Below are 27946 nucleotides of genomic sequence, written 5' to 3'. Positions count from 1 at the left end.
CAACACTCGGGCTGGTGGACTTGATGTATTTAACTCACAGCTGTACTGAATGTTCAATCTACGTCTAAATCTTCACCTTCAAGCACTATTTCACCGTCGTTCGACAATTTCACGTTTTTCTTGGCCGGAGGGGAACTGTCAGCAAATCATACCGCAACTACAAGAAGCAACATACCGGATGCACTGAAGATTTCCCGACATATTTCGTGTGAGCTTGAACAAAGTGAGCAACGGAGCGTTCAACATGCCTAGACACCTACTTCCATAAGCAACCAGGTTGCCTTTAGGATCGGTGAAATCGACCCTTGTATACGCTAGGGATTTCCCTGGGTGATTAGACCGCATGAGCCTCACTCGGGTTGTCCCACTAAGCTAAAAATACTCGCCCATTGCAATTAACGATGCTTTCATGTGTAGGACGTCGCCTGGCCTGCCAGCGGGTTTGACGAACGACGTTTGGATATCAGTCGATACACCGGTCATGAAATGGCCCTTCGAGGCCACGGCGAGAGAGCCAAGGGTGTCCGTGAGCGATAGTATGAGGCCACCATGAACAGTCTTGCCAATATGTCAGAGTTATACATATAGACGACGAATGCGCTGGCATACCCCGACTCTGTTGACTAAATGGCACACGTGAGAATCAGGTTTATGAGTAAAACTCGACCACAGACTGTTATACGGTTCAATCTTCAAGGAAGCTTCCACCGAGCCTGGGACGGCTCGATGAACGACAAGCTGACATTCCGGATAAGCTGTAGTCTTTCATCCCAAGCTAGAGATCAACTCACATTTGGAAAGCATGTTGCGTCGTGCCCTGCCACCAAAGTATTTGGCCAAATGCACACCGAAAACAAAGCAAAGAACCACACCTTGGTGATCAATGAAGGACTTCCACACCTGTGTTCTGTCACTCAGTTGATTATCACATCAGGAGCAACAGTTTGGACTTACGCGACGGGTGAAACGAAGACAAGCAGCCATATTCCGAGTCGGATGTGGTAGCAACTGGGCTATGCAGGGTCCATCACGACGGTGACTCCCGTGACTGCTTTGGTCCGCATGTGGGTATGTCAAGTTGCTTAACGTGGATTTCACAATATTCGGGCTCGGACTCGGTCATCAAGGCTCCCGGGTTCAAATACCCCATATGATGATTGCTGGTTGCTTTGACCCCACAGTGCAACCCCTCCACCATCGAAATGCGCATTGAGGAAGGCTTTCAAATCGTGAGTTGAGAACGTTAGCCGTAACCGATGCGGCACTCTGAATAAATCTCATCTACCTCGCAGCCCCCTTACAAGGAGGAGAACGTCTATACGTCAGACCCTGTTCTCCGAGGCATACTTAAGAGGACATTACCCCCAAGGTACTACTAACGGAACTTACTCGAAGGAGTTCGTCACTCACCGTTGAACTTTAGTGTCTTTGAAGAAATCAACCAAGACCTGGTTCGATTCGGCAATGAGGTCCTCACTTGTAAGGACTGTCCTTGGCGGACAAGGGACGATTTGGCTCACTAACTTCCCCTCTAGCCATTCGAGACATGGGCACGAAAGTGACACCACCAAATCTCGTCCAATATGATCAATGGGGGCGCAGAATCGACGATCTACAAACCAGCGAGGGTTGGCGGGGCCTGAAAGCCATAGCCCAGAAAGAAGGCATGCCTGGGATATTCTACGAGAGGACATACGGAGAACATAGTCGCTCGTACGGGTTTGCGAAGGTGCTTCTCATGAGTGGTGACTCCCACATGGTAAGGCAAACCATCTTTGCCTGAGGACAAATTTAGCTGAATCGTTTTCAGGTATTCTGCCCCCTCAGTATGTCTGATGGCGCCGCTCGAGGTAAGTGAACTAGGCCATTTGCAGCTCGCCTTTCTTATTCGTTTCTGAACTGTTACGTTCAGTGATCGAGTTAGCTGGCTCACCCGCAATGAAAGAGCACGTACTACCGAAGCTCATCAGGTCAGTCACTGGCCCATTGGACATAGTTAAAGCCGCTAACAGACAGCCTCAAGTCGTGATCCACAAGTTGCCTTCACCGCTGGGCAATGGATGACTGAGGTTAGTATTCAACCTCCCTCGTGTCTTCTTCTCCTTTCAACACTTAGCACAGCGGCCAGGCGGGTCTGATGTATCTCTTACGGAGACCAAGGCAGCGTACAGTGGGCAAAGTGGACAATTTGGGCCAGTTTATCATCTGGACGGTTTCAAGTGGTTCTCGAGTGCTACCGATAGTGACATTTCTGTCGCGCTGGCCCGCACGGGTTCTCTGCAAGATGGTTCGAGGGGATTGTCTCTGTTTTTGGTTCCCCTGCGGCTTCCTCTGCTTCGCCAGCCTTCTGATGCCAAACCATCAGCTATCAGCAACAACATCTTCGTTCACAGGCTAAAGAATAAATTTGGCACCATCCCCGTACCAACGGCTGAACTGTCTCTTCAAAATACAGAGGCCTATCTCATCGGTAACCAAAATCAGGGGGTCAAGCAAATTACCCCTGTTCTCAACATCACTCGATTGTATTCTGCTACCGGGACTGTGGGTGGACTTCGCAAATGTCTTTCTATTGCCACTGCGTACGCTCGCGTTCGCGCCATTCATCAGGGCACACAGCTTCTGCAAGATAACCCCCTACATGTCGCGGGCTTAGCGTCTATCAACCTCGTGTATCGCGCTCTTGCTCATCTCTCCTTCGGCGCAGTCAGACTACTCGGCAAATCGGAATGCGGTGTTGCTACTCAAGACGAACTAAACAGATTGAAGATGCTCACACCCACGGCGAAGGCCTTTGTTGCCGAGCATGCCGCCACTGCTATGGAGGATGCGATGGCCTGCCTTGGTGGAGCTGGTTATATGGAAGAGAACGGGTTTGGCCGCCAAATCCGGGATGCCTTGGTTGAGAAGTAAGGCACCAACATCACCTCATTAGTGCTTACTCACTATGCATAGGATATGGGAAGGCACTACGAACATCCTTGCCCTGGATATCGTTCGCGCGGCGAGAGACCCCTCCGTCGTATTGTCGTTTGTCAACGTAAGATCATGACTCCTCATCCGCATTAACAACGCTGACACTTCATTCAGTGGGGTAAAGGAGTAATCGCTTCTTGCCCTGAAGCTTTGGCTGCCGGGTATAAAGAAGCGTTCGATATTCTACGACCTGCCTTAGATGAGCTGATCGACGCGTACAAGCAACCAGTGCCCTCCCTCATGCCCCGAGCTGGCCTCTTCGTGGTGGGACATGTTGCATCAAGCGTGTACCTCCTCGAGCAAGCCATTTGGTCCAATGCGGTCAATGACAGCCAGAAACATGTGGATTCTGAGGTGTTCAACCGTTGGGTCATAGAGGGGGGCTTAACAAAGGCTCTTACAGATTTAACTCGGGCAAGGAACGCACGTTCAGACCGCTTGGAATCCAACTATTCTATCGTATTCGACGAGCAACCATTGAAAGGGAAATTGTAATGTACATGGATGTATTTGTTATATCTATCCTATGAAGATGAAGCCTTGGCGTATGGGACGATATGGCATCTGGAGGACACATTTAGTTTGACATAACGTGCACTTTAGAGAACACTTACCCAAGCATACCCCGACCTCCCCATCCTTGCCTTGGTGTCAAACTGAGGACGATTGTCTGCCCCGTTCGGAGCACGCGGATCTGAATGACACGCTGTCCAAACTAGATCAGCGATGAATAGGACAACGTCCATGATCGCCACATACATTTTCGCTCCCATTGACCAGCTCAGCCAGTGGCTGGAGTGAAGAGGAGGAGAACGATGCCTTGGTCAATGTACCGAATTTTGTGATGAGGTCCTCCCGTTGCATACCCTAGACATTGAGATGAGTTCCGTGTTTCACTAGCGTCGCGCATACTCACCGATTCTGCAGCTGGGCTACCAGGAGCTACACCATCAACTCGTGCGAATGGCTCTGGAACGTCGATCTTAGTGGGAGATTCAACGTTGGCGTTATCCTGCCCGGCGCCAGCGCTCGGAGAGTAGACTGTTTCCAGAACCTTCCCTATCTCATTCGTGACATCTTTGAGGTCGTTCCTAAGCTCGATGATGCGCACCCTCGCGGTGCGCACGGCCCACACATCAATGTCTGCGCGAGGAAAACCATCCGCATCGACAAGCGGCGACTGTATGGTAGAGTCGTTGGCTTGGAGGATGGCAAGTTGGGATTTGATTTCTGATTCTATATCTTCTTTCTTGGATATCAGAGCGCTTGCCCTATCGCGGGGATTCTCAGTGGCAGTCGGTAGGGTGAAGCCCATGATCGTTAATGGAAGTGGTAGCTGATTAGATAGGCGCCCGAATTCATGACGCGTTTCATCCCATTGTCTCGACTCATTGCATAGGGCAAGGAGCACGAGAATTTGATCAATTCTCGGCTAAGTAACTTAAGTTCAAGGTAGTCATCGAGAAGGTTGAGGAGAGACTGGTGATATTTCTAGGTAAACAATTTATTACAGTTACACGATGGTTTGATATTGTGCACTCTGGTGCAGTTTTGATGAGAGCATCATTGATGTAAATCGCTACAAAGTTCAGGCAACGACTTTTCCCTTGGTGATAGTATGGGTGTCTAAAGCACGCATAGCTTCCTTAGCGGCTTTGATGCCACTCGCCATCATGGCACCAAACGTCGGTCCCATCCGGTTGCAACCGTCGTGCTCAGACAATTCCATACCTGCGGATGAAGCAGTTAATCAGGCTATCTAATCTTGCCCAATAAATCCGGTAGCACTTACCAGTCATGATCAAACCAGGTGCAACCTCGCGGGTATTGTTGACGATGGCGGGTTCAGCTCGGTTCATATCCAAGCCCCTCATATTTCCGAGTTCCTTGAGCAACCCAGCACTAACGAGTCGTTTCGCGGAGAAGGCTCCCATTGGGCCATCGTGACCCGTAGCGGACACGACGACGGGGGCGGTGATGGTGTTGGGGTCCATGCAGGATTGCGTATCGTGGTTGAGGGCGACGAGTGTCCAGTTAGTGACGACACCGCCAACGCGCTGCCTGCCCTGGAAGTCCTCGCGGATGACGAGATCTTCGACGGCCGTAGCGTTCATCATGACGACGTTGTCCATGGAGAGGACGCGGGATAGCAGCGTGGATGTAAAGAGCGCAGCATGCTTGACGACGACGAATGCACCTTCGTCCTCGAATGGTACGCCGACCTCTTTGAGGAAAAGGTGCGCTGGTTTTCTGACCACCTAGAGGTTCCTTTGAGTTTGAGTACCTTAAACTGCGGTAGATACATACCATAGGTGTCATTAATTGGCCACCAAGCCAAGCGCCTCCGCCTGGCGCTACATTGGCCTCGACGATAGTGATCTTGAGATCTGGGCGCGTCTTTCCCAAGTGGTAGGCACAAGATAAGCCGGCGCTTCCAGCCCCCACAATGACCACGTCCGATACGGCTCGCTCGTACATAGTATCGAAGTACCTGCATGATATATGAATCAACCACACATGAGATTACAACGTAATCTTACCGTTTGATCATAGCCCGAGACACTTCCGCTTCTTCGATTGGTGCGAATTTGTACCCGCCATCGTAGTTTTCGGTGGTGTCATAGTTGTCTTGGGAAGGGGCTTCGAAAGGCATATTGGCAGCAAGCGACTAGAGACGAGACAAAGAGTTAGTGAATTCTCCCAGAGCCCCTCTCCCTTATAAACCTCTGGGAACAGTATGGTGTCATCGGAGCATAAGCCCACAGATACCAATTATTTGGGGAACCTCAGGGAACCTCGATATCCAATAGAAGTCGAGGTCTCAATAACACGGAGACAAAGAAGGTACAGAAGGAGTGGGACGAATCCCCACACGCATGCTGCAGAGCATGTGTCGTCTTCAGACAGAGAAACCGATGGCTTGGCGATAAAAAAAAGCCCAAGCAAGCAGAGGCAAGCAGCTTATCAAACATTGATTCGACGGTACATTCCTCGCGCAGCGATGGCACGGTGCTGCCTGGCGCATTGAATTATGGCAAATACCACCGCCCTGGGAGATTTGCCTTTCTGGAAATCTAGAAACGTTGATAAGAAGCTGGAGCTTCGACTGTCCCATGCCGGCCATGCCACCTTGCAGAAGGTTGCAGAAGGTTAGATTCTCGACCGTATGCGAATCAATTTACATACGAAGATTTGGACTCACGGAGAACCAAATTACAAGATAACCCGGAGCCGGTGGGATCCAGCCGAGAGGACACATCCCGATTACAAAAGGTCTCTCCGTTATTAGTCAACCTGTTCCTCCCTATCGTTGACACGCCGATGGTTAAACGATAAGCTTAAGAGGTACTGCTGGGAGCTGAAAACTGCAAGAACGTCGATTCATGTGCAAGGTCTCGTATTTAAAGAGGAGACAAGCACCACTTGTCGGGTAACGATCTATACCATTGCGTCTGATACGACAGAGATCTAATGTTATCAGCAGCTGCTAGTGAGCGTCCACGGAGTTGAAGGAGAAACGAGTCGTAGACATACACTTCCTTTGAAAATGAAGTCAAGTGATTCTGGCATCGCGACATAAAAGTGTGAAGATTGTCAATACGGTATCAAAAGAGAAGCAGCGTTTACTTACTGGTTTGCAAGGCTGTGCCACAGCGCGGAAATCATGCTCATCTGCAGAATACCTCGCACGGATGAAGTCCCATCAGCCCATTAACAAGGGGAAGCACGCGCACCAATTAGATCATCGTTCGCTCAGTCAATTCTTCAATCTCTCATCAACCAATTCATACCCCACCTCATCGTTAGCCATTTCCTCCTCAAGCGCTTTCCGTATCCCGCTCTCCGAAACACCATCATACACCACCGCCCGGCCATCCATGTGCATCTCCCTCAGCATCTCAATTACCCAAGTCTGGCAGTCCCATTTCGGGTTATTCCTGTGCACTGGAATCTGAGTAACCCATAGCTCGAGGTCGTGCAATCGACTCCCGCTGATCTCCCCGACTTGAAAACCACCGCGGTAGCTTCGGGATTTCGTGATATTGGGGACATCGAGGACATCCAATGCAAAGGTATCCGTGTTGCCCTTCATATGGAATATACGCGCGCTGCTTTGGTCGATGTCGGTGACTGCGGCAAGGGCCCAGTGTTCTGTGCGCCTGGTGTTCCCAGATATTGCATACTGGACGACGAGTAATGGCAGCCGTGAGCCTCCAGTCATGACTGGAGATAGGACTAGGTGACATCAGTGGAAAGTATGCACGCCTTTTATACCGTCGTTGATGCTGTGATGAGACGTGAGCTTGGGCTCCCCCAAGGCAGTTCAGATCACGAAGTTACGTTTTCGAGCTCCAAAAGGCCCGAACAAGACGCGAGAGAGGCAGGAAAGGATTACTTGGGTCTCCAACATACAGGTCCGATTGTCTTTAGGCCCGGTTGTTCGCGCATGATGTCGGTGGGCTTCATCATCTGACATCAAAAGCGTCACCGACAGAAGGAGTTAGAAGCAAGCTAGTTGAAGGCGGCGCCTAAAACTGTGCTCTGTGGATTCCTATGGTGCGGGACACCTAAACACCGCCAATTTGGGACAACAGAAATGGAGGCATGATTTGGGCCCCGATTGATTGATCCTTTAGCCAAATGATAGTATTTTATAAGTAGTTTAACTTGTCTAGAGCGATTGTCAAGTACGTCAAAAATGAGTGAGTTATTTCCTTTGGCTGTGGGTGATTTTGCGCGGTCACGTGTATGAGTATATATGGTAATTCAGGGTCCACTGATAACCAGATATGGTAATTACTGATAATCAAAACGATAAGATAAGATATAATGTATCAATCTTCCCTCTCAGAAACACGGCGATGTGACTTATACTTTGTTGAACTGAACCTGCGAACTTCGATTTGAGCCTCTTTCGCTCCCATCCCTTGATGATATGCATTCATCCAACGGTGCATGCGGTGCTCCCATTTCCGGATAGTTTCAACTTTCACCGATTGAAGAGCCTTGGGCATATTTTCTTTCAAGGTCTCGAAGGTGTAATTAATGATTGCCAATGGCTCCCGGAAGACCGAGCTTTTTCCTCTCGGCCTCGATGGATTCCACCAAATCCTCTCCATCAAGCTCTGAAAGCTCCTCCTCGGAGTCGGATTCGCTGCTGGGTGAAAACTCGAAATCGGAATCACTGTCTGATTCGCAATACTTGTGGTTCACGGTTCCATCCCAATCGCAAACGTCGCTTTCATCGGAAATATCCTCGATTCTTTTTTTACCAGCTCGCGCTCGGGCTGCTGCTGCGAATTTTGAGTTCTTCTTGCGTCCCATTTTTGTACTGAAGAGTAGTGGAATTTAAAATGAGTTTCTGCGTACTAGTTAACTACACTGCAATATGTCTTTATTGAATTTGATTCGCATTTTACACTCCTTTTATGGCCTGTAACCTCCTGACTTCAACTATATCCTCCGTAAGTTGCCGCTCAACGAGCAATTTTGCGCTTGTCCCAAATTGGCGGTGTTTAGGTGTCCCGCACCATACTAGGAACTGGCATCACAAGAAATATAGGGTTCGTTGCTGCACACAGTTTACGATGGAAGATTGACTATACATATTCCCGCGTTGAGGAATTCTTCGCCGCGAAGCTCTGAAAAGAATATTTACGACCGTTCGAATCTATATTTTCTGCCGTCTATCCTCCGCTGTTCATATCTCTTGACATTCCTACCACAATTCTGCGATGATCTTCACTTCGATCCGGTCATTTCTGAGGACAACTTGGCGATTGCCGAATATCTTCGTACGACGCACCCGGCGCGGCGCGTATACGAGGAAGTATTTGCCCGCATCGTCTGTCAATATACGGCGATAACGTCGTTCAAGTTCGTGCAGCCTCGTGCGTGTCTAAGTGCATGTCCCACGGGCTTCACGGTGGTGAGCTTGTTGGATCGAGGGGTGTGGAACGGCCGGATGATACAGTTCGGAAACCCTCGACTATAATGCAACGTTAGGGAGGATTGCAACCGGCCGGGCAGAGTGGGACCAAGCTGAAAGGGGACCAGGAAGAGCCTCCTAGCTCATTTAGAAGGCTTCTGGTCGTTCGGTAGAGTAACGCTCTTCCTCCCTTGGTTCGATGCTATCGAACAGTGAGGCACAGCGTTGAGTTCTGGTACATAACACCCGCCGGAAGAGCACGTTCTTCGCCAGGCCAAGAATGGCTTGCACTATTGCCCAGTTGTCGATCCATGGACCCCCCGAAGTGCGAACCCCGGGAGGTCACCACGAGGATGAGAAACTTGCCGAGTCGGATACACTGGTCGCTTACAAGGATGGTGATGGATCACTGAGGAAGGACTAGTGGTTGATCCGTGAACGCAAACTCGTTAACCGACATTGCTACGTGACGTCCTTCGACTCGATGCTCGATTCCTTGGGGGTCAGAAAGGCCACTGGATTTCCGATATACGGACTTGTTTTGTCGCCAGGCCGATGCTAGTTCCATCCAGCCGATAATACAAGTCCCCGTTGCGCACATTCACATCGTAATAACTCGTTGATATTGGTCGGAGCCGGTGATCGTTGACATTGAAGTAGACTCCTTGTGTTGAGTGTTGAGTGTTGGTGGCTGGTGGCCTGTAGTACGGCGGCGGATGGATTTCTGTGCCGTTTCGGTTCTATCGGTTATTCGATGCGGTACATCGTCGGCATTAGGGCTATGCACATACGGTGATATGATCCCTGTGGGCCACCTAGATGACTTCCAATAAGCTTTGGAATTTGAGAAGGGTATGAAACGCGCACCGGGATATAAGAGCCTACGATTGTACTACTTGTGTAGCGGCAGGTGCACAGATCCATGGGCTCCACCACCACCGTTTTAAGCCACAGCGAGCGTAGAACAACCCGTCGGTATGTGCCGGCCACCCGTTTCCGGTCCTGATCCTCCTCGCCACCATCCTGACCTCTTCCCCTCGCCACCAGAAGCATCATGCAGTCCAACTTCATGCTGGGGGGCGATCCCCTATCTCTAGACCGCATCCGCTCCGTATTGGTCAGGCTCGAAGATACCATCATCTTCTCGTTGATTGAACGTGCCCAGTTCGCCCATAATCCCAAAATCTATGAAAGGGGCGCGTTCTCCCATTTGAAGGAGTTCGGCGAGTTGAGTTGGCTGGAGTGGTTCTTGAAGGAAACAGAAATCTTCCATGGTGAGTCGCATGTGCAGGAGCTCGCATGATTCACGGGTTGAGCCGTCGTAACTCTATAGCCAAGGCCAGACGGTACACGAGGTAGGGACACCCAGCCTGGCCCTTGAATAGTGTTGACGGTGTCCTCTGAATAGCCCTGACGAATACCCCTTCACCGAGAACCTGCCTGAACCCGTCCTCCCCGCCCTCCACTTCCCCAAGATCCTGCATCCGAATAAAATCAATGTGAACCCGTCGGTACTGTCGTTCTACGTCAATTCCATTGTACCTCGCATTACTCGAAGAGCCACACTGGCGTCGAAGCGGGTAAATGGAGACGCAGAGTTGAACGATGACGGGAATTACGGCAGTGCAGCCACCATCGACATAGAGGCCATGCAGTCAATCAGCAAGCGCGTTCATTACGGTCCGCTCTCAGTGCTGTACACACCTACCCCACATCTGACCCAATTGCCTTGCATAGGAAAATTTGTCTCGGAATCCAAATTCCAAGCAAATCCTGCAGCGTTTATCCCCCACATCCTGAAGCCTAATCCTGAGGCCTTGGATGCTCTTATAACCAAACCTGAAGTAGAACGTAAACTACTTCAGCGTCTGCGGAAGAAGGCTGCAACCTACGCACAGGATGTCATTGGCGAGGACGCGCCATCGCCCTGCGTCGACCAGCAAAATGCGAAGTTAGACGTCGACGGGGTTGTAGACTTCTATGAGAATTGGTTAATCCCGTTGACGAAGAAGGTTGAGGTAAATGTCACTTTCGTGATACTTCCCTCGATATATCTTAACTCGCTCGCGGCGATGCTAGGTAGACTACCTTCTTTGTAGGTTGGACGGCTTATCTCAGGAAGATATCGACGCTCTCATGCAGAAGAGCCCGAAAAACAACTTGGCACTGTAATTGTAATCCAGCAAAGTACTCCTGTACTCCAGAATGATGCGGTCCAAGGAATGGTATGTAGGTATCAATCGATCAACAACAGAGCAGAACGCATAGGCTAGGATCCGTATTAGAAGCTACAATGATACACAGGGTAAATAGAGAATAGGGAATATGTGAGCAATAAATCAAGAAAGAAAGCTAAATCAGTGTGAGATCGGTGTCATAAAGACTGCCGTGTAAAAAATCCAGACCAGCGGAAGGAAATATCAAGTCGTATCTACAGGCCCAGTTCTATTGTTCCTACAGTCAGCATGCGGGGATGAGGGGAACACAGCGAAGACTTACCTTCGAACAGACGTATTTGCTCCTTCTCAGTTATATGACTAGTTGCACGACGAGCAAGGAGTTTCTCTGTCCTATACTTCTCGTATAACACTTCTTTAGTGTGTATCTTCAACACCTGTTCGAAAGCACGAGTTAGTCACCCCTCGGAAAGGTCGGGAGATGTTGCAGGTACCTTCAAATGAGTGGAAAGCACTGCTGTTCGTAAAGCTGCAAAATCGCAGTGGTCAGGGTTCAACACATCGATCGTCCCCCAACGGTATTTCCGTACAAACACCCCCTTCAAGTCGTCAGGGGGTCCGTCGAGGTAAGCCGAATTACGCCTACTACTCGCGATAACAGAGGCAGGAGTCATCGGTACAGTTTCCGTATGCTGCGAATGTCCATCGTCTGAAGTCGCCGCAGGTGTCGAAGGGGCTACGCTCGACACTTGGCTGGCCGTAGATATCGGTCGTGCGCGACGAGCGGTTGATTCTGGAGTGATGACAGCAAATGGCATCATATCCGAAAAGTCGGTTCGCGCAACGACATGAGCAGAGAAGCGAACATTGGCCACACTGTCTGTTTCGATGTCTGGAAGTATAGGTCGAGTGACATCCAATGCAGCTTCAGAGAGGTCGCGGCGGGATCGCGAACGTGACAAGGCGCGGTGTTTACTGGGACGTAATCTGACTACTGGTCGCGAATTTCGCTCTTCTTCGTCCTCTTCCTCACTTGCGTGCGCGTCCCCATTAGTAGGTGGGTTGGCCCCGTTGGAATCGGTAAAACGGGTTTGCCGTTTGGGGGTGTCCGAGGGTGAAGTTGTCGAAGGGGTGGCAGGGGCGAAGACTCCGAAGTCGAGGCCCGCACCACGTAAGCCTTGTCGGACGGCTTCTTTGACTGCAGCAAGCTTGTCGTCAGTCAAGGAGTCTGCGTGGGCAATTATTGGTATAACGTTGCAGCGGGCAGAAATCCTGCGAATGACGCGAATTTCAGCAGGAGACATAGTCAATGCTGCGTCAGTGTCATCGTCGTCAGATTCGCCTGAGACGTCCGGGATCAAGTCTGGAAGATGGTTTGAAACGGTAGCTTCTGAGCGAGAGCGCGTTGGGAGAGAGGCGGAGGCACGACGAGCAGCGTCAGTCATGACAGACGTTGGGTCTATCATGTATATACACCTGGCATAGCGTAAATATATTCAATTCTGGCGAATATGGTTATTACTCACAAATGAATGTGTTGATCGCCTTTACTTTGACGTACAACCTTAGACTCCTAATCGCTCGCCGCAACGCTACTTAGTCCGATGTGAGGCTTGAAGGCTGAGTTAACTCACTTCGCTCATGGTATCCGCATACTGCGCGTCAATATATTTCATAACCCCGTTCACCTGCCTTTCCAACTTCAACTCGCGTCCCTCTCCAAATTCCAAGCCAGGTGTGTCGATGACAGTAAGGAGAATGCGGTCGAACTTGGATTCACATATTTCCACGCAGGCAGTCTGGATGGACGATGTCGGCTTTGTGGTCCCACGAAGGAAACGGTCGGCAGCGGCGCGTTGATCAACTGTCGCGGTTGGTGATACGTCTGCAGTTTCCAACAGCAGGCGTAACAACGACGTCTTGCCCGTGCCTCTGGCTCCGGCAACCTGGAACGCAAGTGAGCTTCCACCGTGGACGCGGAATGTTAGAGTCTTCGAAGCTCACCATGAGATTGAACGTAGGTGGTACACGAGCTCTCTTCTGGCTGTAACGACCAGATATGGAAGCATGCTCATTCTTGTGCCTGTCAAAGGCCGAGGGTGGATTGGACATGTACAAAGAGAATATGGGCCCATCGTGTGGTTTTCCTGGAGACCCGCGAAACGGTTTATGGAATGGAATTGTGGAACTGCTATCGACTCCCTGGAAAGATGTTTTGACCGCACCTTGTTGTGGATGATCGGGAGGTGGTGTCTGCCGAATTGAAGCCACGTCCACGAGGTTTTTGGGCCATGGGATACCTTCGCTGTTTAGCTCGGGAAGCGAAGGAGAAGTGCGGATCTGGGAAGCGTCCTGGGCCTTCTTGCTCGACCTGCGTCGGAAGGAAAACATATGGAACGGAAGAAACGAGAGTGGTGGCGCGAAGGAAAAGGAGAATCGTGCAAGGCTCAGCGCTGGATTCTCAAAACATACAGTTTGTTCAGGGTCATGTGCATCCCAACCCAAAAGTGGCACAGAAGCCTAAGCCGTACTGCCACCAGCTGCCAAAAATTAGATTTACAGCCTGAAATAAGGCGTCGTGTACTTCAAGTCTATATTTCGATGGGACAACATTGTATCGAGCGAGCTACCACCAGCTAAAACTGAAATATGAACAAGAAAAAATACAATCATTGTCCCATTTGGTCACAGCTAATACCCTGAGACAGAGAAGAAGGGAACTGAGCAAAGCGTAAAGAAAGCACACGGTGCAAGGAGAATCAACAATACCGTAACAAAGATATTCTACAATCTTGAAGAAATGAATGATACAAATTCTTTCCCCCTTATACACCGCTGGTCATGGGGATGTCCTCGTCCATTTTGGCTTTCTTTGATGGTCGCTCAATCTCGTCGACGTCCATTGCGCGCTTCGACTGAAGGTCGTGTTCGTCGACGTCCATATCAACACGCACTTGGCCATAGGCATCGGCGGGTGTAGGAGCCATGCGTGACGATTGGGCAGACGGGGGAGAGCCCGGTGCCGATGTTGGTTGACCTCTGGAAGCTCCAGAAGCTCGCCGACCCCCTTTCCTACCTCCATTGCCGCCCGCAGAGTCATGCACGTAGTTGCACGGAAGTTGTCTACGAGCGCAGCTCGAACAAGCGGGGTGGGCACCATCACATTTAGTCTTGCGTGCTGATAGAAACAAAATCATCATTAAACGACCGTTGATATTTTGGTGAGGATCATTTTTGACAAACCTCGGCAGAAATTGCATGCCACAACTTTTGGTCCGGAAGTCGTGGGCGCTCGGTTAGTTTTACCAGGGACTGTGGCTGATCTCTTCCTTTGTGCTGCTTGTTGATCGGATGCAGGTCGAATGATAGGCAATGTGGGGGCAGACATAGGCGCGGCCGAGGGAGGTTCTGGCAAGAGTGTTGCGATGTGTGGTAACTCGTTGTCCGCAAATAAGTGCCGATTTTCGGGAATCAAGGGTTTCGACCGAGATGACGACGCCACGGATGATGGCGGGAGTGATGATGGAGGTAAAGAGGACGGAGAAACATCAGGGACTGGCAAGACGGGCGGTGGAAGATTCTCTATTGGGTACTTGTCCACGTTGGAACTTCGTCGTGAGCGAGATAGCGAGGGAACATCAGGGGAGAGTGATGGTTCCTCATCGGGAGACCTATCGTCCGCACTATCGCTCTCACTCTCATCGGGTTTGGACGTCTTCGCGTTCCCCCTGCGTTTGTTCTGTGGTTGGTAGTCACATGGATTGTTTCGTTTGACGCATTGCCCGCATGCCGGACGACCGCCATCGCACTTCAGCTTCCGAGCTACGTAAGATCAACGATTAGACGCGGATCAGCATGAGGTTAGGGCCCAAAGAATTGGGTATGACATTCAACTCACAGCGACAGAAATTGCATGCCACCGTTATTTTTTTGGTCCGTTGCCTGGAAGAAGCTTCTAAAAGGAAAGGTTAACGCGGAGAATAAACCGAGGCACTTGTACCAGCTCACTGGGGGCAGAGCCCGAGGCCCTCGAGGAGGCTGCGGGAGTATTGAGGTCAGGTAGCGCTCTGTTCATTGGCACGCCACGCATATCACTGGGTAGCGATGGTGCACGAGACATGGACAATGAAGGATGTCGCGCTGGATGAGGGGCAGTATCAATAGCCAAAATGGGCCGGGTAGCATGAGAAAGAACTGAGATAGTGTGCGGCGGGGTTGTAAGAGTACCCTGGATTGAATGTTGAGAAGTGGGCCGCTGCAAAGGTTGACAGTCGATTCGAAACTTGTCAAAGAGATATTCGCGGGTGTACTTTTGTAGAGTCTAGCCAGACATGAAGAATGCGTCAGAGACGTTCTAGCAGATGAACCGGAAGAACTATTACCTCCATGTGATGAAAGACGGCGGCGCGAAGTGGTACAAAGTCGTTGTGCATGGGGTCCAAGACGTCCATCGAGCCCCATCGGTATGATCGAATGTACTTGCCCCGAGGTAGTTTAGGGGCCGAAGGGACGGCGGACAACGGTGTGTACTGGATGACTAGCTCGTGTCGCGAGGGGGCGACTCTTTGAACACCGTCGCTGTGAGAATAGATATCGGGTGAAATGAGTGCATATGGCAAACGCAATAAAGGAGTGACGGGGGAGCCAGGAGGTGTAATGTTGGCAGAACCAGGTCCATTTGGGTGACCGGGATATCCGTTCGGCTCATTCTTCATTGAAGACGACGATGATTGAAGGTGATCATCGTTGGTGATGGGAGTATCCATATCAAAAATACCAAATCCAATACCAGCGGAGGCTAAATCTCGCCTAATGGCGACCTTAATGGCGGCAAGGCGGTCATTGGAGAGCATGTCGGCTTTGGCGATCACGGGAAGGACGTTGACTCGGGCCGACAAGCGTCTAATGGTGGTTATGTCTGACGGTGGAAGCGTTGGGCGGCACAAGAGCGGGAGGTTGGTGACGGGAGGTTCCAGAATGACCGGTTCCACGTCCGACTGGTGGGAGAAGCTGTTCGTACGGGCGCGAGGTACCAGCGGAGCGGGCGGGCCTGGGACTGATGGAGGCACGATGTCGTCTGGGTCCAGAAAATATATACATCTTAGAAGGCGGGATAGACATGAGTCCCTTTTCGGACAAAGGGCTGTGAAACGGCAACGGAAATGTTGACTACGCACAGATGTATATATCGATCTCCCGTCAAGGCCTTGCGTTCCTGATGGATGGTAAATCAAGTAAAACGGAGAAACGGGCGGGGGTTGACTTACGTCTTCGAATCCCTCTGCGAAGCGAGAGTCGATGTACCGGAGCATCTCCACGACGAGCCTCTCGGAAGAAACTTCATCTCTGAAGTCCAAGGAGGGGGTGTCGATGAGAGACAGAGTCAATTGCTGGAAGCCGTCGTTAAGCTCGGTGTTGACATCGATGTCGATGGATGCTGTGCGTATGTGATTGGTGTGGCCGCTGCAACCTTGAACGAACTTTGCGACGGCGGCGAGCTGATCCTTGGAGGCTGTCTGGGCGATGTCGCTCGTGTCCAGCAGCAGTCGAAGAAAGGACGTTTTGCCTGATCCGTTTGAAGGGGGTTATACACACAAGCACGATGCACACTACTCGAAGAGCACGGACCTCCTCTGCACCCGGCGACCATCAAGTTGAATTCTGGGCGGGAATTATCTACAGCGAACCGTTTAGGCTACAAGCGCAGACACTGAGGCTGTGATGCAGTCCACTGACCTTGACGATCATTATGGACGTCTGCTCCGGGCTGGGCACCGTTGGGGGCGCCATTGAAGATGGGCTTTGCACTGGCGTCGTCGTCTGGGAGTCTTAGCCGGGAGTCATTTGGAGAGTTCATCAGGAAAGGGGGAGGAGGGGACGGGAGGAGGGAGAGGAGGAGGAAGGGAGGAATCCGGTGGAAGAGACCGCTTGCTCCAGGTTTTGGCCGCAGGCCAGACGGGCGCGGGGCTGATCCAGAAAAGAGAAAAGGTGATGGAAGCTCACGGAGCCGACAGGTCGAACCTCGCTTTCCTCCGATTGGCTCGGTGGGGTTTCTGGATCAAATAATTTCGCAGACGGATAAATTATACAGGAAATGTTACTATACTAGCAGTTATGTAAGTCGTGAGTTATCCCATTAACCGAGCCAATAAGTCCCAACCATATGCGTGGGAGCCGTAGCCATGCGCTTCCACAACTCGTGTCAGGGGCTATGGAATGCATGCCTATGGCAACAGATACGTAAACTGAAAACCGGATCGGCCTATCATCCATCAACACTCCGGCCTCATTATTGCTGTGGGCAAATCCACATACAAGATTACCTCCGAATTATCACCCCTCTTCCCCCCTCCGCCTCGAGGGTCCCATGCTCGAATGCCCTTCGTCCTCGTCCTCCGAGCCTTCGTCGTCGTACTGTTGTGTAGTTTCCGAAATTGGTGTCTGTGGTGGTGGCGAGTCGCCCTTCTGGGAAGGTGATGCCGTCCCTGATTCTAGTCGTCGGGATTTGGATCCCTTAGGCGCCCGCCCTGGTCCGCGTCTTCGAGGCTGTGCCTCGTAAAAGCACTCCTTATTCCGCTGCGTGCAATTATAGCAGGACGGGCGCCCCCCGTCGCAACGGAGCTTCCTGCCTGCCTCATAGTCAGTAACTCGAGCAGACCGCCGGTGTAATTTGCATACCTCTGCAGAAATTGCAGGCAACTTCCGTCTTCCTTGGTCCTCGGGGATGACGTACCGCCGGCGTGCGACCCCTTGACGGACCCTCTCCCTCTGTCACAACCTCGGGTGTTCTGGATAGCGGTGTGGGCGGATCGGCGCTTTCACTGCGCGTGCTGCTGCCGGCATCCCTCCTGGCAAGCAGAGGCCGAGTATGCTGTTGGGGATCCGGTTGAGCAGACGGATGTGTTTCGTATCGGGCGGCAGATGTGCTGGGGTAAGACTGACCAGACCATGACTGCGATACCCCGCCTTCAGGGTATGGATATGAGGCTCGTGGCGGTTCAGAGTGTGTGAGTCTTGCCCCTGGCTCATAACTAGGCGCTGGTTGTGAACACACAATCGGCTAAGTCTACGATTAAGAGACAGAACTGAGAAGGTGCTCACGATGAGGCGGCGGTCGTATTTGGACCGGACGCGGAGGCATTGGAGGAGGGCTGATACGTGGCAACCTATATCTGGGCCCCTCGCCGAGCTCTCTGTAATGTTGCGCGTGTTGCAGCGATGAAGGACCCGCTTCACCCTCTTGCCACACTGATGGATGCCTCGGCGGCTCCTGAAACTGGGAGCTGGAAATGAACGGTGGCTGCCTAGGCGGGGTGCTCGAATAACCTGGGCTAGGGCTCCGTTGACCGATGAGGGCAGCGGGACCAGGCAAAGGGCGAATTGGATCCACGACCGATGCACCGCGTCCATGGCCAGGATGATAGTGGGGGAGGCCGCCAAGGGGGATTTGGGGTGCCCCCGACAAAGGCGGCAAGGTATCATCGTGAAATCGCCCCTCTCGGTGAGAAATGGGTTGTGGAGGCTGGTCGCGCCTTATTATATGGCGTCGCAAGCTTGGAGGTAGCTCACTGGTGTTCTTCTCCTCCATATAAGGAATGAAAGTTGCCTGAAGGAGGAGAAGCTTCTCTGTGGAGGCTAAGTGAGAGGTTGGAGACAGAGAAGGGCGTTCGATGCTTGAGGGGGGGGAGCTACGGAAGCATATGGCGGCAAAGAGGCAGAGTCTGCAACGTGGTTTGCAGAGATACCGAGGCTCGTGGAGGAGTAGATCGCTGAGTCCTGTTTTCCAAGCGGTAAAAAGGGATTTCGAGATGGATGGTGGATAGGGGTTTTATATACTGAATCTTATCCATCGATTTTGAGAGTAGCCCATGTGTTTAACCGTATAGCAAATTCACGACCATGGTCTGCATTCCTCGAGCCCAGAAATGGCGGTTTCAGGAAATATCGATGATAGGAGGTGACGATCTACCTGAGCTGACCTTATACCTTAATTTTTACATAACCTCAGCCGGTCCGGCGACTGTCCATCAACTTGCGATCGAGTCACACAATTCTCTGCCTGTGATTTGCTACCGCCACAATGTCCAGCCTCAAACGTACGCCTGCCGCAACACGCCTCTTCTCCTCGTCCCACAGATGGCGCGACGCCCCCGTCATGAACCGCTACAGCAGGCTCGTAACAGAGCCAAAGGACCAAGGCGCCAGCCAGGTGCTGCTTCCCTTTTCAACACCCACAACGTGGCATCTCAACATCATGTTATAGGCAATGCTTTACGCGACCGACGGTATCAAAACCGACGAGGACTTTAAAAAGGCTATGGTGGGCGTGGCTAGCGTGTGGTGAGTTTTGCACATCAGCGACGCGTGGTTTCCAACTTAAAGCCGCGTGTCAGGTATGAGGGCAATCCGTATGTTTTCATTCAACTCCACCCAATGGCAGAATCGTTGAACAAGCCATAAAGATGCAACACCCACATTCTTGGGCTTGGGAAGGAAATCAAAGAGTCCTTGAACAAGGCATCACTGATTGGTTACCAGTTCGGCACGGTCGGTGTAAGCGATGCTATCAGCATGGGCACATACGGGATGTCATATTCCTTGCAATCACGCGACCTTATTGCGGACCAAGTTGAGACAGCTGCAGGAGGTCACCATCTCGACGGAATGGTTGTCGTACCAGGTTGCGACAAAAACATGCCTGGCGTCCTCATCGCTCGTACGTTACAAACCCCTGGCGGATGCTAATATCATATCTGACATTATTTTCCGCCCAGTCGGCCGCCTGAACCGACCAGGTATAATGGTTTATGGCGGCACGATCCGTGCTGGTTCATGTGACGGCATGCCCCAGATCGACATCGTCTCCGCGTTCCAGTCGTACGGGAAATTCCTGCAAGACGGCAAAACGCCTGAAGCTGAACACTTCAGGTACAACACAGTTCGCCATGCTTGCCCCGGCCCAGGTGCATGTGGAGGCGTAAGTCTTATTGTTATTCTAACTTCACCCCCTCAACCCCAGCCCCTAATTCTAAGTATATTTCCGTTAATTACGATCATTCATCGTATATTTCGCCTCCGTTTCAAACACAAATTAACGATCGTCGTTTCAACCCATGTTCTAGATGTATACCGCCAATACGATGGCCTCCGCTGCGGAGGCCCTTGGCATGACCCTGCCTGGCTCCTCCTCTTTCCCGGCAGAGTCAGCCGACAAGCACACTGAATGTGCATCCGTTGGGGAACACATGTACAACCTTCTCGCTAAAAACATCCTTCCTCGGGACATAATGACACGGTCTGCATTTGAAAACGCAATGGTATGTAATGTTCATTCCCCTTTTCTGATCAGTGGCTGAACTCAGGGTATCAACAATTTGCATGGACGCTCCTAATCGATTTTTGATACCGTGAAACTTTGTTCTTTGATCTTATCGGACGGCCGGAATTTTATTACATCCGCTTTGCGGGGTCATAGGTGTTGACTATGATCTTGGGCGGCTCAACAAACGCCGTCCTGCATCTAATCGCTATAGCTCATTCAGTCGGGATCCACCTTACCATCGACGACTTCCAGAAGGTGTCAGACCGCATACCCTTCATTGCCGATATTAAGCCAAGCGGCAAATATGTTATGGAACATATATATAAAATCGGTGGAATACCTAGTAGGGATCCTTCCTCGGTTTTTCCTCGACTCCTTTAACGGTTTAAATTTTTGCTTGCAGAAATCCTTCATTTCCTGCTCAAAAATAATTTAATTGACGGGAACAACATCACGGTGACAGGTCGCACCCTCGGGGACAACTTGGAACGGTGGATACACAAGTATGGCGAGCTGACCTTCCATGATCAAGATGTCATCCGTCCTCTCAACAATCCAATCAAATCGACGGGTCACATCAGGTATGCAATGTCGTGTGAAGCTCCGATACTTATCTCTCTCGTTCTTGCCCATTTTATTTTTCTCTGTCCCCACTTCGAAGCCATCATGACGTTAGCCTTGGACCTTCTTCGCGCCGTAACGAGCGGCTACATTCTATGTGCCTTCACTTCGATCCCATTTCCCGTTGCTACCACTCACGCTCCTCATTCTTTGGGAATTTTTACTAACGACGTGGGTTACTAGGATCCTGAAAGGCAATCTTGCTCCTGGTGGCGCTGTGGCCAAGATCACGGGTAAAGAAGGTCTTGGATTCACAGGAAAAGCCAGAGTATTCGACTCAGAGACGGACTTTGTAAGCGCCATAGAAAGCGAGTCGATTAAGAAAGGCGAAAAAACCGTCGCCATTCTCAGGTACCTTGGTCCGAAAGGAGGCCCTGGTAAGTTTGTTCTTTGTTCTTCTACGCACATGCGCCGGTGGATTTGGCTGACGAAGTCTTTCCTTATCCGTTGCTTTTGTTGACAGGAATGCCCGAGATGCTTAAGCCCACGAGTCTGATCATGGGTGCAGGTTTGGGCCTTGACGTCGCATGCCTTACTGATGGCCGATTTAGCGGCGGGTGAGTACTTTCGAACTTTATTTATTCGTCCTCGTTCCCGCGAGAGCGCCCTTCCATGCTGCGTGATATCTGCTCTTCTCTTTAACAGCTTGCTTGCCTCGGTCACAGGACTGCATTCTGATCATCAAATTCTTATTGAATGCGATTTGTTTTAGATCTCACGGTTTCTGTATTGGCCACGTTGTACCCGAGGCTCAGGAAGGTGGACCGATTGCCCTGGTGCAGGACGGAGATGTTATCGTTGTCGATGCCGTGAAGAACACCATCGATCTACAAGTTTCCCCTGAAGAACTCGAAGCGAGGAGAGCCAAGTGGGTCGCGCCCCCTCTGAAGGTCTCAAAAGGTACCCTATACAAATACACCAAGACCGTCACAGATGCAAGCAGGGGGTGCATTACGGACGCCTGAGAGTCAAGAGGATGAAATCTACGAAGGGGTGGTTAAAAGTAGCCATATACTATTAATACTCGGCGATATGCGATTAAGCTCGCGCCGTTTTCTTGATAAGTCTTTTCTTCTCTGCCTTGGGTGTTTTGTTTTTGCGCTTCTCCCTTGCTTCAGCTTTGGTCGTCTTTTTTCGTTCCTGCCGGAGCAATTGAATTGAGTTGACCAACAGAGATAAACTTTATCTGGTTTCTCACCTTTTTTGCTTCTTTATCTTCGAAGCGATGTCCTCGTGGTTTGCGCCGCTGATCTCCAACAATCGGAGCATCCGAGTCTCCTTCGTCGGAGTCCTCATCTTCGGGCTCACTAGAATCATCCTGGGAGACTGACGAGTCGTGTCCACCGGGTACTACGTCAGCAACATTTTCGTTGACAATGCCGAGCGTATTGGCGTAGATGAGCTGCTTTGCCTCTCCTCTCGACACCGCCGCTATGTCCCTCTCCGGGTCCAGTACGTCGTTCAGTGACCGTGGAATATAAGAATGAAGGAAAACCGAGTCCTCGTGCTTTGATAGGGACGCCTGTCGCATGTCACCGTCCCCGCCTTCGCCAACGCCATCGTGGGGTGACCCATCTTCGCGAGGTTCTGGGTTGCGAAGCCAATTTGTCAGGATCTCTGCGTCAGATACTGGCTCCCCGTCACTGTCTGGGGATAGCCGATCTCGCGTCACAAAGTCGAATGTTCTTCTGAGGCCCAAACAAGTGACGCCTAACCTTCCGAAGAATTCTTCTATGTTGGTGATATCGCTTCGTAAAAAATCGAAAGCAGACGGATGGTCGTGTTCGACACTTTGCGAGACGTCGATAATGAAGAGGTGGGAGTCGTGGTAGAGAATATTGTACTCTGAGAGATCCGCATGCACTAACTTGCACTGGTGATAAAGCTGGCGAGTGGTGAGAACCAGCTCCTGATACAGTCCAGGCAATGCACCCTCGGGTAACTGAGCGTCTTTAAGACGAGGGGAAGGCCTAGAAGACGTTATGTCAGGTTAAGGAGAATCAAGCCTAGCTGGGGTAGACATCAAGTTACCATCCTTCAGAATCCCCAAGGAACCTCATGACAAGGACGTTCTCCCGCACCTCGACAGGTTCAGGGCATCGGATACCGGCCATCGACAGCCTCTTGAGATTCCGCATTTCTTTCTCGGCCCAGAGTCGAACCATCTTTCGTGGATTGTGTCGATTGTACCCTCGACGGAAGCGGAATTCGCCAGCCACATAGCGGTCTCGATCCTTGAAGACCAGAATGGAAGTCTTGAATATCTTTACCGCAAGATGGACGGCTTCAGGTGACAGAGCGTGGTAGACGTTGGCCTTCAAGATTACTTCATAAATAAACAAAATGATGGAACCTGCGCGAGCTGCCAACTCTTACTTCTTTCCCCGTGCTGATGCAACCGTTGATTTCTTGCAGTATGCCACGGCCAATCATTTTGAAGAGAATTATCCGCGTTCGAGGATCCAGGACTTGTTCAGTGGTAGCACGGTCGGCTTTGTCCTTCATGTTTGCGTACGAGCTGGGACCCTTTCGGTTCACGCCTACACCCATATGCTGAGAATATGGCGTATCTATCTTGGATATCCGAGACGCATATTTGGACAGCGCCTCTAGCTGGTCCGCCGTCTTGTCTGGCGAATGAGAAAGTGCGGTCGCGTTTGACACGGCTAATTTTCGACTTTGTGGATGGTTTACGGCCGGCAGAACCGCGACTTTGCTTGAGTGATCGATGGAGGATTGTGAACTCTGCGCTACTCCAGCGCGCACAGCAACATGCTGGCGTAGTCGGTTATACTGCTTCGTGAAATCTATCTTCGTCGTTCAGATCTAAGCTACGGTATTCCGATTGACCATACCTCGTTCAGCGTTTTCCCAATCTTCATCTTCGACTCGAATGCTAACGTCCTCGCCAATATCATCATCTAGATCAGATAGTGGTTCATCGCTGGATTCAGGCCAATCTGCATTATCTTCATCTATGTATGTATGGCCATCTCTGTTGGTAGAGTCAATGGGCGCATCGGCGAACTGCCCTAGTTGAATAGACATATTGAGGTCAAGGATTTTGGAGAAAGGGGTGCTATATATTTAAGGTTTGGCGATCGGAAGTACTTTGGCATTGGAAAATAATAAGCATAAATAGATACCTATGTCACCGAACGCCGTCTGGCCCTCAGTGGAACCTTTACAATCATCACTTAAAAGCTTCGTGAGATCTCAAGAGGATGACTGGAGGAGATATTACTTACAAATCGTTGTTGCGTGATTTCGCTTCACTTTTAACTAAAGGAACACGTTAAATAAGTTGAGGAATCTCTACGAAAGGACTTACCTCCACATCGTGCCCCCAGATGACAAGGATGTCACCGTGGACAAGCGACACGGACATTTGTTTTTCTTTCTCTTCTGGAGGACTTCTAACGACGCTTGAACCAGAGAGCCTGTCGTATCGTCTTGTTTGCTCTTTCCTTTCCTTGTAGATACCTTACTGCGAGTCGTAGAGTCGATTTCCTTGATGCTAGCCGATGTTTCGGGTGTAGGCAGGGCACAGAGCGAAATCAACGCACTACTGCCCAAACACTGGACGCAAATAGCATTTTCTCGGGCCTTCAGGACTTGCGTTTGCTTGAAATTCGGTTGAAGACATCATTCAGCATAACGATTCGCAGAAACGCTCACTTTCGTTGTTCCTGCGCTCGGCCAGGCAATCACCGTGACATCAGGCGAAAATCGGCTAACTCTGAAATCTCCGCGTTGTTCAGCAAGGCGAGATAGGCGTTCTGCTTCGCTCGTGACAGTTCCCGATGCTTCCGACCAATAGAGCTTCTTGACGCCCATACCCAAGAAATCGGCACCGACCACATACGAGAAATGTGCATAATCTACAAGGTATCAGGAAATAGAATAGCAGGCGTGGACAGGCATACCCAAGCTTCCTTGCTCCAATAGGATGTCAGTCTGAATATCGCGGAACACACGAGTTGCATCTTGTTGCAGGCTGCTTCGATTGTGCGTGAATATATGTTTGATCAGTATGGGCACAGAAAGGACGGATGAATAGTCGTATGTCGTTGTGCCGCTGTCATCTACATGTAGAGGAGTCAATGGGGGGCACTGAAGGGGTGTCGCAAAAGGCATCGCATCCTGGGGCTGTCGTATTTTCTGAAGCTCTAGGGCGTATCCTCTTCCCAAGGGTTTATCCTGGCAGCGTGCACTGTCAGCACAGTACAACAACTGCCGTTTGTCAACGATACCTTGCAAGCTCTGCTCAAGCAGATCCGGTGTCTAAAGTAGACCTGAGGGTTCAGACGTCCACAATCCATGCAAAACCAACCAGATGGGAAATTTGCGTCGTCATCAACCTGACCAGGCATGTGGAGTAAGTAGAGGGGAATTAGACAATTGTATTTCTGGCCGACGTCGCCGAATTGAGGGTACGCTGTGGTATGCTCGTCCCGTCTTTTTTGGTAGTGTTCCGAGGACACAGTTGTAATCACTTCGTGCTGCAGTGGATGTGAGTCATTCCGCCACCAAGGTCTCAAGACCGCGTCGGTGTTGTCAGACAACAAGTATTCACCTCCAGGCGACCACTTGAGCCGGAAGCGCCAGTTGAAGCGGGTGGTGGACCGCCCTTTTACGGGTGTTTCCTGTGGTATAAATTCCTCCTGATCGAGGGTTTCAATGACATTTCCTGGAAATGTTGGGGAAAGATCGACCAACTGTGACTGCAGTAACTTGATAGAACCCTAGTATCACCCAGCCATAATCTTGGCTGAGCACAATAGGAAGTTTCTCGCGTGGTGCAACAAGCACAACAGGAATCCCTCTTATATAGGCATTAACTAGAATCTCTATGTCCTGAGGAAGCCCGGCGGGTATCGGCTGATTGTTAGCGCTTCCCTCCACGATTACCTGGGATTTGGGGTCGGGTGAGGGCGCGGGTGGGAGTTCAGACATATAACTCTCTGTCATCGCCCCAACCGGCGTCGGAATGTCTTGCTTGGGCGAATTGACTGATGTTTCCATGACTTGTGGGGGTGGTGCAGGCGCTTGCTGCTGATTGTCCGCCGGCTCACCTGCAATTGCCTGGTATTCGAGATGAACGGGGTAGGGTGTGGACAACAATCCAGACGTAGTCTGTTTCGTTATTGCCCTGGCCGCTGCCGAATCCTCTTTTGAAGGTGCATTGACTGAAGCTCCTATGCCTTGGTGGGGTCCTGTAAGAGCTTGACGGTCGTTCGCTACACCGTTTGCAATCATCTGGGAACTAGGCTCAGAGGGGAAGGATGTAGGAATAGTGCTGGGCATAGAATTCTTGACTAGCATCGTAATGCCTAGTGGAGTATCTTCTGCTTTGCTTAGTGAGATCTCTGGAGTCTGAGCTTTGGGAGAATGATCGGGGTGCTGGAGAAGAGGGAGTTCTTCATCAGAGACTTCTTGTGATTGAGTGATTTCTTCGGCCGTCGCAAGGGCTTCAGACAAGTCGTCCTGGTCCTCGTTGTTGTCCTGGATGAGTGTCATCGGCTCGTCTTCAGGCTCCAGAACGGGGTCCACGCGTAAGTGTCGCGGAGAGGCAGGTAAGGGTTTCGCTGGGTATAAATATTCTTGCGTCCTACAGAGAGGATTAGCGAGCGAACGTGAAAATCCGGAAGCTACAACTACATACATCGACAATTCCAAAGTCATCATATTCTGAGACTCGGCGCTCCATGTTACACTGACCTGATCTTCGAGCAGCATTATGGGACTTTCTAGGGACTTCCACGACAGTCCGTTGGTGGGTTTCGAGAGTTCCGGGATGACATGCACGAGGTCTTCTCTACACTATCGAAGATCAATGCGTTGCTCCGAAACGAAAGACTCATGGAAACAAAGCATACCGACGCCCATACACGAGGTCGTAATTCAGGATTGTTATCACTATATTCGACGGTAGCATTGTGAAGGCCTCGGTCCTTGTCTTCAGAAGACTTCGGCGGCGTAACAACTTTCCATTGCACTTGACATGCGTTGTTGTCGGCATCTGCGAGGGATTGTGAGATTGGAAACTGAGGGGAAAACTTTGATTGACCAACACTTTGCGGAGCGCTTAGTTGGTTTTCGTCGTGATGTGCCAGCACTGCGCAGTACTCCTGGGTCAACCACTTTCTTCGGCTTCCCAGGCCGGTGCATGGGAACCTCGAGATTACTGGGGCCAGCGCTGACCGGTACCATGGCGGTTGCTGCAGCATAATCGCCTACAACTGGGAGCGAATCTGGGTTCCCACTTTCTGTATCGTTATATGAACTCGGTTACGCTGAGTATATCGGCGGAAACTACCTGCTGTCGTCGGTTGCCCTACGCAAGAAACGATACCGACTAGAGGGTCTGGAGCCTCAGGAGCAAGCACAGTGGTAGCGGCCCCCCTATCCTTCTTGATAGACTGCTTACGCGTTGATGGCGATGGCTTTTCCTTCGTGGTCTTGGAAATACGACGTTTCTTTGCAGCCGAAGGTCCGTCAACGGTTAATTTTGCCTGACGTTTTACCTGTTTCTTCGCAGGCGGGGCGCTAGGCGATGCGGTCATAGTTTCCGCATGTTCTGCCTGCCCAAGGGCAGTTCGTTCAGTTACTGGTGTGATCCTGGCAGGCATATCGCGTGTTTTTGGCTGCTCAGCCCAATATCTGCAGCGGAGTGGTTCGTGGCAGATCAAGCACAAGGCCTGCTGCCGCTTTCTCTATTCCGGCTTCCTGTACACAGTAACCAGAGAGTGCCCCGTTAGAGTGTATCTTGCGTAGAAATACATGGCAAAAATGAACTTATGATGATGACTCTGCAACAGAAAACGTCCGTGCGGGCACTCAGCGTGCTTTGCAGATGGGAGAGCACACGTAGCCAGCCGTGTCAAATTGATTCTTCCGAGATGCAAGTTCGATTCAACC

The 27946-nt window shown here is 50.9% G+C and overlaps 12 protein-coding genes across 12 annotated transcripts; 3 read left to right on the top strand and 9 right to left on the bottom strand.

Moving 5' to 3' along the window:
• Window positions 1-53: 53 nt before the first annotated feature.
• PC9H_010694 (uncharacterized protein) lies at window positions 54-984 on the bottom strand (the record flags this gene model as incomplete). The annotated part of the gene is made up of 5 exons (XM_036780187.1): window positions 54-119; window positions 176-213; window positions 261-326; window positions 387-558; window positions 955-984. The coding sequence occupies 5 exons, from the start codon at window positions 982-984 to the stop codon at window positions 54-56; spliced, it is 372 nt and encodes a 123-aa protein (XP_036627570.1).
• Window positions 985-1202: 218 nt separating this feature from the next.
• On the top strand, window positions 1203-3471 carry PC9H_010693 (uncharacterized protein; the record flags this gene model as incomplete). The annotated part of the gene is made up of 10 exons (XM_036780186.1): window positions 1203-1229; window positions 1293-1369; window positions 1424-1479; window positions 1536-1759; window positions 1811-1850; window positions 1913-1970; window positions 2024-2069; window positions 2122-2909; window positions 2956-3040; window positions 3091-3471. 10 exons carry the CDS (start codon window positions 1203-1205, stop codon window positions 3469-3471), a joined length of 1782 nt encoding a protein of 593 aa, XP_036627569.1.
• A 29-nt stretch (window positions 3472-3500) lies between these two features.
• NAS2 (putative 26S proteasome regulatory subunit) lies at window positions 3501-4291 on the bottom strand (the record flags this gene model as incomplete). Its single annotated transcript, XM_036780185.1, has 4 exons — window positions 3501-3540; window positions 3591-3682; window positions 3736-3843; window positions 3893-4291. 4 exons carry the CDS (start codon window positions 4289-4291, stop codon window positions 3501-3503), a joined length of 639 nt encoding a protein of 212 aa, XP_036627568.1.
• Window positions 4292-4564: 273 nt separating this feature from the next.
• Window positions 4565-5629, bottom strand: THI4 (thiamine metabolism- protein; the record flags this gene model as incomplete). The annotated part of the gene is made up of 4 exons (XM_036780184.1): window positions 4565-4707; window positions 4769-5234; window positions 5284-5467; window positions 5517-5629. The coding sequence occupies 4 exons, from the start codon at window positions 5627-5629 to the stop codon at window positions 4565-4567; spliced, it is 906 nt and encodes a 301-aa protein (XP_036627567.1).
• A 1104-nt stretch (window positions 5630-6733) lies between these two features.
• PC9H_010690 (uncharacterized protein) lies at window positions 6734-7198 on the bottom strand (the record flags this gene model as incomplete). Its single annotated transcript, XM_036780183.1, has 1 exon — window positions 6734-7198. One exon carries the CDS (start codon window positions 7196-7198, stop codon window positions 6734-6736), a length of 465 nt encoding a protein of 154 aa, XP_036627566.1.
• Window positions 7199-8019: 821 nt separating this feature from the next.
• On the bottom strand, window positions 8020-8301 carry PC9H_010689 (uncharacterized protein; the record flags this gene model as incomplete). The annotated part of the gene is made up of 1 exon (XM_036780182.1): window positions 8020-8301. The coding sequence occupies one exon, from the start codon at window positions 8299-8301 to the stop codon at window positions 8020-8022; it is 282 nt and encodes a 93-aa protein (XP_036627565.1).
• A 1658-nt stretch (window positions 8302-9959) lies between these two features.
• ARO7 (chorismate mutase aro7) lies at window positions 9960-11077 on the top strand (the record flags this gene model as incomplete). Its single annotated transcript, XM_036780181.1, has 5 exons — window positions 9960-10179; window positions 10239-10260; window positions 10314-10585; window positions 10643-10923; window positions 10985-11077. The coding sequence occupies 5 exons, from the start codon at window positions 9960-9962 to the stop codon at window positions 11075-11077; spliced, it is 888 nt and encodes a 295-aa protein (XP_036627564.1).
• Window positions 11078-11336: 259 nt separating this feature from the next.
• PC9H_010687 (uncharacterized protein) lies at window positions 11337-13473 on the bottom strand (the record flags this gene model as incomplete). The annotated part of the gene is made up of 6 exons (XM_036780180.1): window positions 11337-11350; window positions 11405-11519; window positions 11577-12558; window positions 12609-12655; window positions 12717-13028; window positions 13087-13473. The coding sequence occupies 6 exons, from the start codon at window positions 13471-13473 to the stop codon at window positions 11337-11339; spliced, it is 1857 nt and encodes a 618-aa protein (XP_036627563.1).
• Window positions 13474-13907: 434 nt separating this feature from the next.
• Window positions 13908-16939, bottom strand: PC9H_010686 (uncharacterized protein; the record flags this gene model as incomplete). Its single annotated transcript, XM_036780179.1, has 9 exons — window positions 13908-14260; window positions 14326-14904; window positions 14981-15037; window positions 15091-15403; window positions 15465-16182; window positions 16260-16297; window positions 16350-16648; window positions 16711-16758; window positions 16819-16939. 9 exons carry the CDS (start codon window positions 16937-16939, stop codon window positions 13908-13910), a joined length of 2526 nt encoding a protein of 841 aa, XP_036627562.1.
• Window positions 16940-17415: 476 nt separating this feature from the next.
• Window positions 17416-18670, bottom strand: PC9H_010685 (uncharacterized protein; the record flags this gene model as incomplete). Its single annotated transcript, XM_036780178.1, has 3 exons — window positions 17416-17711; window positions 17761-18120; window positions 18184-18670. The coding sequence occupies 3 exons, from the start codon at window positions 18668-18670 to the stop codon at window positions 17416-17418; spliced, it is 1143 nt and encodes a 380-aa protein (XP_036627561.1).
• Window positions 18671-19162: 492 nt separating this feature from the next.
• PC9H_010684 (uncharacterized protein) lies at window positions 19163-21990 on the top strand (the record flags this gene model as incomplete). The annotated part of the gene is made up of 11 exons (XM_036780177.1): window positions 19163-19291; window positions 19346-19422; window positions 19476-19490; window positions 19545-19798; window positions 19857-20059; window positions 20205-20399; window positions 20558-20747; window positions 20808-20985; window positions 21209-21402; window positions 21489-21582; window positions 21738-21990. 11 exons carry the CDS (start codon window positions 19163-19165, stop codon window positions 21988-21990), a joined length of 1782 nt encoding a protein of 593 aa, XP_036627560.1.
• A 73-nt stretch (window positions 21991-22063) lies between these two features.
• Window positions 22064-27657, bottom strand: RIO1 (protein kinase rio1; the record flags this gene model as incomplete). Its single annotated transcript, XM_036780176.1, is given in 18 exon segments — window positions 22064-22165; window positions 22224-22995; window positions 23057-23340; window positions 23402-23832; window positions 23881-23946; window positions 24172-24207; window positions 24274-24307; window positions 24357-24497; window positions 24509-24649; window positions 24704-24906; window positions 25003-25110; window positions 25602-25749; window positions 25937-26100; window positions 26272-26636; window positions 26691-26848; window positions 26905-27047; window positions 27100-27294; window positions 27345-27657. The coding sequence occupies 18 exon segments, from the start codon at window positions 27655-27657 to the stop codon at window positions 22064-22066; spliced, it is 3804 nt and encodes a 1267-aa protein (XP_036627559.1).
• Between the last annotated feature and the right edge of the window lie 289 nt (window positions 27658-27946).

The sequence above is a fragment of the Pleurotus ostreatus genome, assembly GCF_014466165.1.
Source record: "Pleurotus ostreatus strain PC9 chromosome Unknown scaffold_8, whole genome shotgun sequence".
Taxonomy (NCBI): domain Eukaryota; kingdom Fungi; phylum Basidiomycota; class Agaricomycetes; order Agaricales; family Pleurotaceae; genus Pleurotus; species Pleurotus ostreatus.
This window is presented reverse-complemented; position numbering and strand designations above follow the sequence as displayed.